The 10,851-nt window shown below is 36.5% G+C and overlaps 1 protein-coding gene across 1 annotated transcript; it reads right to left on the minus strand.

The window, feature by feature from the left end:
- Positions 1 to 1,504: 1,504 nt before the first annotated feature.
- Positions 1,505 to 6,149, minus strand: LOC145990138 (chymotrypsin-2-like). Its single transcript, XM_083125801.1, has 5 exons — positions 5,947 to 6,149; positions 5,073 to 5,242; positions 3,511 to 3,609; positions 2,628 to 2,764; positions 1,505 to 1,809 (listed from the first exon to the last, which is right to left on the minus strand). The coding sequence occupies exons 1-5, from the start codon at positions 6,132 to 6,134 to the stop codon at positions 1,642 to 1,644; spliced, it is 762 nt and encodes a 253-aa protein (XP_082981927.1). The 5' UTR covers positions 6,135 to 6,149; the 3' UTR covers positions 1,505 to 1,641.
- Between the last annotated feature and the right edge of the window lie 4,702 nt (positions 6,150 to 10,851).

Genomic DNA, 10,851 nt, shown 5'->3' on the forward strand with positions numbered 1-10,851 from the left:
AACGCTTCGGAGATTTCCTGTCTCAGGCCCTGAGTAGTGGCGCTACAGGATATTTGTAAACAGGGGTTAGGTCTGTTTTGTCACCTGTTTCTGCATTTGACGTTCTATTATTTTTTAAGAATGCCAGACCGTAGAGGAGTAACCCTCACCAATTTATCTTGGGTACACCCACAGACCTGATTAATTCATGCCGTATTTGCCGGCCTATAAGACGCACTTTTTCCTTCAACAATGGGTCTGAAAAACAGAGTTCGTTTTAAACTCCGATACTCAGATTACACAATTAGGGAGAAGGAAGTTCGTGCATGGGTCAAAGTTTCATGGGATGCTGTAAAAACTGACAATGGGTAAATCATTAAAGAAGTGTTGCATTAGTAATGCACTGGATAGTACAGAGGGCAGTTTGTTGTAAGAGGACTCAGATTCTGATTTAGGAGGTTTCAATAATATTGAGACCGATATGTCTATCCGTGAAGTAATAATATTACGCCTCATAAATCTATCAAAGGAGCGATATTACGACTCGTACAAATCTATAATCATTACGTACATGGTTACCATAAAGGTTATTTAGTTTTTCATTCTAATAATAAGAATTGTAATTGACATACGGAAGCATACAGTGGTTCATATGATGCACTAACTCAAAAGTCCTTTCGTGTTCAGTTCACTTCGACATATACACTTCTGTAACACCATTAAGCCTTGTTTCCATGATTATGAAAAAATAAATATGCTGACCAAGGCAGTAATTTATTTTATTAAAAACATAAACTAAACGTAACGTTTCAACCTTCTAGCAAGGTCTTCTTCAGACTCTGCACCAAGTACAAATGTAACAAGATACGAAAACAGATACGTTACGTTTAGTTTATGTTTTATAATAAAATAAATTATTGCCTTGGTCAGCATATTTATTTTTTCATATACACTTCTGGTTAGGCGTACACCATTTAAACTGGATTCCAACTGTTCAATATCAATGAGCTACAGTGCAATATCGTGGGATATACAAACAGACAATGAAACCACTTCTATCGATCGGACGTGCTGGAAAAAGTTGGTTAATTTTCAAATTATGTTAACAAAACAAGTTATTAAGACCATGAGGCAAAACCTTTTTGACTTGCATCTTTTTTACAAGGATTTAATGTGACTACGAAGAAACACGAATCATTATAATATTGGTGTAGATTTTTCCATTCCACTTTTTCATTAAATGTTTTTAATAGCTGAAAATACTCCAAATATTATTAAGTATATCTTGAAGTCGTATTGCTTTGATTGCACTGATGACATTTGAAAGCACGAAACAATACTTTTATCACGATCAAGTCTGTGTTATAATATTAAATGTAACTATATATTGCATTAAGGGGATGAAAGTTTATCTCTTTTCCTATGTATGATTGTCTAATGGGGAGGGGGCTGTACCTCGACATTAACCAGCGCCCAGCTAACAAGGAACACACTGTAACATTTGAAAAACAGCCAACTCTTCATGTGCATACAACAATTTATTTCAGTAGCATACAGGAATAATATAGAGAAGATATACAAAATTATTATACTAGAAATATTGAATATTTTGGATTATTCCATGCTCTTCGTTGCAGTTTATATATATGGTGTAGAAATCCTTTATGGAATATGAACCCTCGTGGTTTTAGCAATCCAATCCAGGTAAGATGATACCCTTGCAAATCCATTGGGCTTCCGCGAGGGACACTGTCCATCATTGAAGGAAGATATTCCGACTTGCACTGTCCTGCCTCCGTAATTCACCACTACTGGACCTCCGCTGTCACCCTTCATAAGAATAGTTATTGCATTATGTAATTCATGAACAAAGTATATAGAGTGAGATTACATTCGTAACATCTCCGGCTATTAAGCTTCTGCAGCTTGAGTGCGAGTCCTAACTCTCGAACCCTCAAATCACCAAGTAATTCGCTGATGTCATTCGACGTCAACCCTACACCAATCGCTAACTCTCTTGCTCACGCTCTATAGCTTGCTAGATGCGCGCAGTCAGCTGGAGATATTACGGAAAACTCGAACACAGCGTTATGAAATAAATTGTAATAATATAAAAGTTTGAAATACTTTATCCCTTTCTAATGTCAATGCCATATTGATATTACTCTTTAAAGCAACGTACCTATAACTGAGTTATAGTTAACCAATTTTAAAAATTTGTAAAAATTTGAAATTGATTTTTGAATATTAGTTTTTCAAACACTGCATGAGGTTTTCGCAGTACCGTTGGAGGAGTAGAAGCTAAAGTTTCCTGCTGCTGTGTGAATATGTTGAGATAGGAAGGTTATAGAGACGGTACACGTTTTGTTCAATGGGCAAGGAGGTAGTAATTATTGAATGAAGGATTATTTTGACCAAAATGTTCTTGAGGTTGGTGAGAGGGTCGTTGGAAGACTATCCCTATTTGTCAGGCAAAATGTCCTGTTGTGTGGATCACTGTGGAGGGTGTGCCTGGGTTTGCTGAGGTGGGCATAGTTTTAGATATCAATAACGAAGAAAAATGGTGGTTGTTCCCCAAAGTGACTGGAAATTAAGTGAAATAATAATAGTAACTTGTAAAATCATAAAATTACAGACTGTATACTTACGCTGCAGATGCCACGCACGTTATTCCCTAATGTGCATAAACCAGAATCTGGCATCGACCATCCTTTTTGTAGACACTCTTGATTGCTGATCACTTTGACCTGGGCGTATTTGAGGTAGTCGTTGTTCGCATTGTTGCCTGAAAATAGTTTTAAATTTGATCACTGCTTCATCGAGGCATAGAAACAGCATCACAAGCATATCCATCAATTTTTTTGATGAAACTTTCAAGAATTAAGCTTCTGGTCAAACTATTCGGAGCGATGTTATAAAATTCCCACAGAATTTGTTACATTTATAAACATATTTACAAACATGTTCTGCATTACGTTCAGTATTTTTAGCAGTGTGCTATTTGAAGAATTTCCAGTGGAGGGAAATTCCAGTATTTTTTCCGATCAGGGATATTTTTAAACGTAGAATACTCCCAGGGGATTAAAATATTTTAACCACAGGGGAGAATTGGCCTCAGGCCATATTAGTAAGATAACACTGATTTGTAGTGAACAATGTTCCAATCCTTTTGAAAGAGTTTAATAAAATGTTATCAATTCTCGTATGGTTGATTTTACGCAAATGAGTAAAGATACGATGCGTCCATAACTATGAGTTTTATTCAGTTTATATATGGAAGTGGGCAAGGCAATACATTCATAAAAAGCAAAGATCTGTAGAGAGAAGAATACATCAGAAATAATGGACGCTGTATGAAACTACTTCTCCCACGACACTTCCTTTTAGGATGACTTTGCACAATTGATTTGAAGATGTGTATCTTGAACAAGCAAAGTTCTTGTACACCCTCAAGACAGGAAGTCCTCTTCACCAAGGGATCTTCTATTGAATACGATCGAAACAAATTCTTAAAAACAGCGGCGAACTTACCATCGTTATCTAGACCCCAACCAACTGCAGTGGCTGTTCTTCCCGCAAATGTTTCCTTCTGTTGAGACCGATACGGTAGGCTGATGGGTTTAATGGTACCTGTGAACAAACAGAATTTCGCGTGACCTTCAAATAGGAAAAAAAAGTTATTTCTGATGCTTTTTGATAAACTTCTTCTATGGCGTCAGTATGTTGCAAAAAATAACAGGATTTGCTGATAATATCATAAATACTCATAAATATCTTCCAAATGCTAGACTGATTTCAAATACAGTATCTTATTATTAAAGGCAGCGTCCGTTCATCGATTAGCCAAACATGGCAGAATAGCAAAGTAAAGTAAGCCAAATCAAAATAAGGTCCGAAATTAATAATTCAAACTGAAACGCAAACCTGGCAACTTTAATCCTAGAACCTCTTACTCCAAGTGTGTAAGATTCAGCGGGTATAGGTGTAGTATGTCTCCACATTGGAAGAAGAAGAAGAAAGACAATAAGTGTAAGTGTAATATGTCTCCACATTTGAATAGGTAGGACGTTCTTCATTTTTGTATGTTTTCTTTATTTTACTTTCACGTAGGTTAGGTTAGGTTAGGAGTGTTCAGTGAACACTGCAAATCAGAAAACTGACTCAATCAGGACTTTTAGAAGATAGTTATCACCAGTGAACACTCCTAACCTAACCTAACCTTACCTTTGTGAAAGTAAAGTAAAGAAAACATACAAAGGATCAGTCCATCCGATTTTCGTATGTCGAGAATGTGGATACATACTGCCGTGATTAAATGTGGAGACATAACTTACTACACCTATACCGATTCAGCGTAATTACTGAGCGCATATTATTAAGTACTTCATTCATACTTGAGAAAATATAAGTTTGTGGAACTTTAGGATACGAAATCTTCACACAAGGGGCATATCTAATTACATCAAGTTCATTGAAATCGAGCCGTTATAACACGGAATCGTTCGTGATTAATGAACTTACATATGTGTACAGAGTATGTTAGTCACCTCGATTACCGAGATATTGAATGCTGTGGCATCAATATTCATCATCGCAAAACTGAAAACTGTAAGAATTCTCTTAAATAATTGTAGCTGATAAGGATACTAGATTTATATTACACAATAATTGCAAGTAATAGGAAAATAATTGACAATGAAATATAATATTGCGCATACGGTATACTAAAAATTCATATTTAATTTATATAATCTTAACTACGTATTTAATTCTCTTTGTCGATTATAAGTTAACAAAGTATAACTATTTGCAGTAAAGATATGGTTAAATTATAAACGTCATTTACTTAGCATACTTAATCCTATTTTCTCTTGTAAGAAGATGCTGTATTATAAACGTCATTCACTTAGCATACGTAATCCTATTTCCTCTTGTAAGAAGGAGATGCTGTATATCTCCCCTCGTAAATATATAGTTGAAGTACCAGTTACTTATTCACACTTAACATCCTCATGAATACAAAACTATTTAGCAATCTCGTAACATAAGTTAAAGAGAAACAGATGTTATTGGTATTTGAATTAGAAACTCACTTGTAAACCTAACTGCCCGTGGTAGTTTCAAGACTGCAATGTCATTCCTCGGAAAGTTGTAGTTGGGATGTTCGATAGCACGTGTGTTAGTTGTCAGCTTCAAATAGCCAGACTCCTTTGGGTTGTTCGAATTCACAGCTCCAAGGATTATCATAAAACGGTTTTGTCCCCTGAAGAAAAAAGCGATAGTTTTCTTTGTTTATAAATAATTGCATGCAATATTTTAATATGTTCTCATGGTTATAGCATATAACAATAATAAAATAACACAATTGTAGCTTTGATTATAATCCATTTCATCGTATGTAATTAATTGACTGTAGTCCTTTTACATTCACTCGCTAACGTGCATAAATAAAATTTAAAAAATTGATTGCCTTGCAATTGTTTTATTTCTAATGAATGAAGTATTTTGGAATGGTTTATCTTAACTTTCAGTAAAGTTTCGGCATTGAGGTTTCCTCTACACACTGTTCCGGGAATCTGTGGAGCAAGCGAATGAAAACAAGTCCTCTGCGCAAGTTGGATTCGAGAGAGCTCGACCAATGAACGCGTGAGAGGGGAAGTGAGTGCATGGACGGTAAAACGTCCCTGCAGCTACCAGCCGTTTGCAGCAGCTTGCACTGCTTTTCTCTGCCCACCCGCTTTCTTCCCTTCTCTACCGTTATGCGCGGCCTTGCTTCACAGGTTCCCAAGACAGTGTGTTGTTGTATTCACTGGAAGTTAGGTGTGGAAATGGTATCTTTCAATGCGTCATGAGTTCTTCAAATTTCATTTACACCACTCCTTATAACCGTGTGTGATTTACCTAACAGTTCAAAATCGCGGCGTTACGTAAGTAATTCATGCAATGGTCATGAGAAAGTTGACTCACTTGTGTACGCAATGGGCTGCTGTCAATATCCACTGCTTATCGATGAGGGTGGCGCCGCAAACAATCCACGAGTTGCCGCCACTGAACTGCCACAGCCGAACCATCCAGGGGAACTGCCCTCGACGAGCCAGACTGCCACCTGCAATTCTAGTCTCGGGTCCTGTGAACTCTGCTGTCTCTGCATCCATATCTGTGATGTTGAAACGAATATTAACATCAATTTGAAGGCAGAGAGCACAATATAAATAACACCAGAGGACATTTTCCCTCACCGAAATGGTGCAAAATACGATAGCCCGGATCTCTTCTACCCGTTCCCGAGATGTTGATGGCCGGTTTCTTACTGCATAAAGTTACCTACTCCAATAGGCATTCTGTACATTTTGGAAGTTTCCCTGGCTATTAATGCTGAAGATATTCTCTCGTGATATTGAACGGGTGCTCCTGGAAACGTTTCCAAGATCTTTTTAGGGACTGAATATGAAAGTAATATTCGCTCTAAGCTAGAAAGGTTATCCTAAACAGTAACAGCGCAGACAAACTTATCTTAAACACATGTTCACCATTGGTAAACGTTACTTTCTCTGAGAAACTATCTTGTCCATTGGCGTACGCAAGGGGGGAACTGAAGGGGCTACAGCCCCTCCCGAAATTTTCAGAAAATCAAAATTTTCAAATGAAAGCAGTAAAGAACTCGAAAAAAAAATGGTAACGGAAAGCTTCCTTAAAAGTATCCCTCATTACCATTTTGTCTTTGAACAACTCAACCAGTGGTATCGGTTGAATATTATTTACCGATAACGGTCAATACTTTCCTGGCGTCTTCAAAAATGAAGCGCCGCGGAGCTTAACAAGCATTTTAATATTCTCTTGTAATTCTTGAATATTTTAAAACAACGCTCTAATAAATTGATGCATATAATATGAAATAGTTACTTGGACAAAAAAATTTGTCAATACTTTTAGCAACTTTAAATTATTACACTTTTCAAAACCGGTCTCTGTATCGGTTCAGCACTAGTACTTACGAAATACTTTATTTTGTATCCTACACACCACCGCACCAACTCTGCATCTATGTAATACAGTCCCCTCCGAAATGAAATCGTGCGTACGCCAGTGGTCTTGTCAATTATAAATTCCAAAATTAAAGCCATAATATTTATAAAAATCATTTTCTTCTTAGGCTTGCAATTCAAAAACATTATAACCGATTTTTTGTTCTTGAATTTTTTTTATTCTTTAAATTGTTTCTCTTTCATTAATATCTTAAAATGAATAACTCTAACTGAGTCTGTTACTTTATTTCCGGAACTCGAAACGAAACGAACACTAATTGTCTTTGTAAGTTTCAACATTAAAAATAACTTCTTTTTTTTATTCGTCATATAGCTATACATTTGTTTACTGTTTGGTTTGACATAGTTTTTTCAAGTGCAGGATTTACTTTTAATTTTCTTGTCTCTACATTTTCATAGTAAAATATATAGTTTATTAAGGAAAATTTGTGTAAATTTCACACAATTATCAGTAAAAAGATAGATTATAGAAACCGATCGCATTTAATGAATAAAGCCCGTTCTAAGGTAACTTATTTCTTTTTATAACAACGGTAGCTTGTACATGTCGGAAATAGGAGTAATATCAAAGTTACTCAGTTACCCTTCTCTTTTCAAATTCCATCGAAGAACTTTCATCCTCGTCGCCACGATTATACTAGTAAAAACAACAAAATAACGTATTTTGATATATACACGGAAAGAATCTCGAAACTTACATGTTTCCGTTATGTTTTCTGGTAGCGTTACCAATCTTAAATTAGGTGATGCTGGAGGTTCTGGCACCACTGGCCCTCCCTAAAAACAAAGAACAATATAAATTGTTGCGCATTGACTAAAAATCTGATTACATGGCATGCCTTGATGATGGATAATGTACATCTATATATAAAATATATCTTCATTGAATATATTGAGCTTAGTTATTAAAATGAATATTTTTTTATTGGCAATGTTGAGTAAATGAATGGGGAATGAATGATTAGAATACAGATATTAATATACTCGTAATAACATTTGTTTTACCAATCATCGTGTTGAAATTCACAAAATATTACTCTTGTATTTCCCTTCCTTATTTGTAGTCAGGTCAGTGTTCGAAGTGGGGAGGAACTATCTCCCCTAGATAAGAAAATTTTCATGAAGCATCCCCAGATAAGATCCATCCACCTATCCCCCAAATTCCACCGAGCACCCTCCCAGCTAGAAATTTCCACATTGAGCATTGATTCTGTTTACAATGAATTGATATGAAAACCCAGGTGGACTGAGGCAACTATTAGCAACTGTTTTAAAATGTACTTCAAAATTTTTACCTCGATCACCACCAAGAAGAAGCTAGTCAAGAGAAGGAACTTCATTTCGTTCAACTGTACAGCTCGATCAAGTATTTTGTGTTTATATACTCACATGAAAGTCCTTGTTTCCTTCTAGCTTCCATAAATAAAATAGAAGCCACAATGAAAATTACCTGGCTATAAATTTTCTCTAATCTTCTGTAAAGTTCATTGTGTTTTCCTTGTTCTCCTAGTGAACATCAGGCTTAGTAATGTTTACATCTAGCATTAATGGATGGAATAATGTTGCTCCTTTCCTCATGTAGTGTACTGTTAGCGAGCTTGCCTTTGTCGCATTTTTCTCTGACTGAATTCCAGATAAGGGCAATGTCTTCGTTAACAATTCAACATAGAGGATAATTGAGGAGCTGCTTAATAATGTTGAAGGAGTAGAATATCAGAATAACTCCCTGTTGAAAGCTGGTCTTGGAAGTACTGAACCTACGCAGAAGACTTATACATAGACCCCGAATTTTAGGCAAAATGCCTATTCGTTTCCGCCGGACCCTATGGCGGAGTGATAAACATATCACGCTGCGACGTCAAGGGTCCCGGGTTCGAATCCCGCTCGGGCTTGGTTGTTTGTGAATGTTCATTCCATTCATCAATTTCATAATTTCATCACTCATCCATCTTCGCAAATTAGCCAAGAGGCACAAAACGCGAAGTAAAATAAACTAAATCAAATCAAAGCCTATTCGTTTCCGACGCTGGTAGACAAAAATTGAACACAAAAGTACACCGATCCGAAGGTTCTTAACATTCTGAACAATACTTTATGTTGCCTTTTTGTGACTCTTTTGTCATTCCGACAAGGCATTATGTTGCCTTTTTTGCCTATTTCACCTTACGCTGCCTTTTCAAACATTTTTGCCTTTTTTTGCCTCTTTTGTCATTCCGACAAGGCATTTTTTAAAATTATATTTCTCTTCTTCTATTTGATTTCGTTTTTCAATAACCCTTGTTATTCAAATTATTATTTGTAAATACATTTTTAAAGATTTATGAAGAATTTAAGTCCTTCTCTTCAATTTTTAATGCCTCTTCTTCAATTTTCACTGCTTCTTTCTGAAACATGACTGCCTTTTTTTTTCGACATACACTGCCTTTTTTTAATTTTTCGTTACCTTATTGCCTGCCATTTTTAATATGTACTTTTCAGTGCCTGAACATCCGGGTTCTACTTATAAATAACCAATACTTTTGAGTTTATAAAATTTTGAATTTTTCTTAGATTGAGTACATAGATAAAAAAAATCTAAGATAATTAAAAATGAATTAACATGCTATATACTTCGTATTATCGGACAGAAAACTAATTCTATTTACTGCTACCTTCTTTGCTTCAAATGTATTAGTTACCAAGCGTCAACCTCTCTTCCACTCTTGCACTTTATTTTGTGGACTAATGGAACTCTGGCGGCTTGACCCACATCCAGTATGTATGTTGTCCACATACATAGACGTAACTTGGAGGGGGCAAGGGGGGCCACTTGCCCCCCAAAATTTCGTGTTTATTAAAATGTACAAGTTAGGGGCCTGAGGAGCAAAGTACGGTAATAAAGAGTAATATTTTAAATTTCGCAAACGTCACAGTAATTCAGCAAATAAACCTGGACGATATTTTTATGGGATGAAAAACTTTTCGAGTTTCTTCCCCCAAAGATAGGCCCCACGTTTGATTCTACACCCTCAAAAATTAAAGTCTGATTCTTACCTCTCAAAATTAGGTCCAAGTTTAATTCTGCCCCTTCAAAATTAGGTCCAGTTTAATTCTGCTCCCTCAAAAGTAGGCCCAAATTAATTCTGCCCCCTCAAAATTAGGACAAGTTTGATTCTGCCCCCTCAAAATTAGGCCGTTTAATTCTGCCCTCTCACAATTATGCCCAGTTTAATTCTGCTCCCTCATAATTAGGCCCAGTTTGCTTCTACTCCCTTAAAATCAGGCCTAGTTTGATTCTGCCTCCTCAAAATTAGGCCCAGTTTGATTCTGCCCCTCAAAACTGTGCTTTTAATTCTGCCCTCTCACAATTATGCCCAGTTTAATTCTACTCCCTCAAAAGTAGGCCCAGTTTGATTCTGCTCCCTTAAAATTTGGCCCAGTTTGGTTCTGCCTCCTCAAAATTTGGCCCAGTTTGATTCTGACCCCTCAAAATTAGGCCGTTTAATTCTGCCCTCTCACAATTATGCCCAGTTTAATTCTGCTCCCTCATAATTAGGCCCAGTTTGCTTCTACTCCCTTAAAATCAGGCCTAGTTTGATTCTGCCTCCTCAAAATTAGGCCCAGTTTGATTCTGCCCCTCAAAACTGTGCTTTTAATTCTGCCCTCTCACAATTATGCCCAGTTTAATTCTACTCCCTCAAAAGTAGGCCCAGTTTGATTCTGCTCCCTTAAAATTTGGCCCAGTTTGGTTCTGCCTCCTCAAAATTTGGCCCAGTTTGATTCTGACCCCTCAAAATTAGGCCGTTTAATTCTGCCCTCTCACAATTATGCCCAGTTTAATTCTACT

This window comes from Lepisma saccharinum, chromosome 7 (assembly GCF_977018435.1).
Source record: "Lepisma saccharinum chromosome 7, izLepSacc3.1, whole genome shotgun sequence".
In the NCBI taxonomy this organism is placed as follows: domain Eukaryota; kingdom Metazoa; phylum Arthropoda; class Insecta; order Zygentoma; family Lepismatidae; genus Lepisma; species Lepisma saccharinum.

What these genes read in the sequence shown, in the direction of transcription:
- LOC145990138 (XM_083125801.1), bottom strand. Translation starts at nt 6,134, where the DNA reads ATGGATGCAGAGACAGCAGAGTTCACAGGACCCGAGACTAGAATTGCA. An exon ending in ACGGGCAGTTAGGTTTACAA is followed by an intron (nt 3,610 to 5,072) that starts GTGAGTTTCTAA and finishes GTTTGTTCACAG; the next exon opens with GTACCATTAAACCCATCAGC. An exon ending in ACGTGCGTGGCATCTGCAGC is followed by an intron (nt 1,810 to 2,627) that starts GTAAGTATACAG and finishes ATTCTTATGAAG; the next exon opens with GGTGACAGCGGAGGTCCAGT.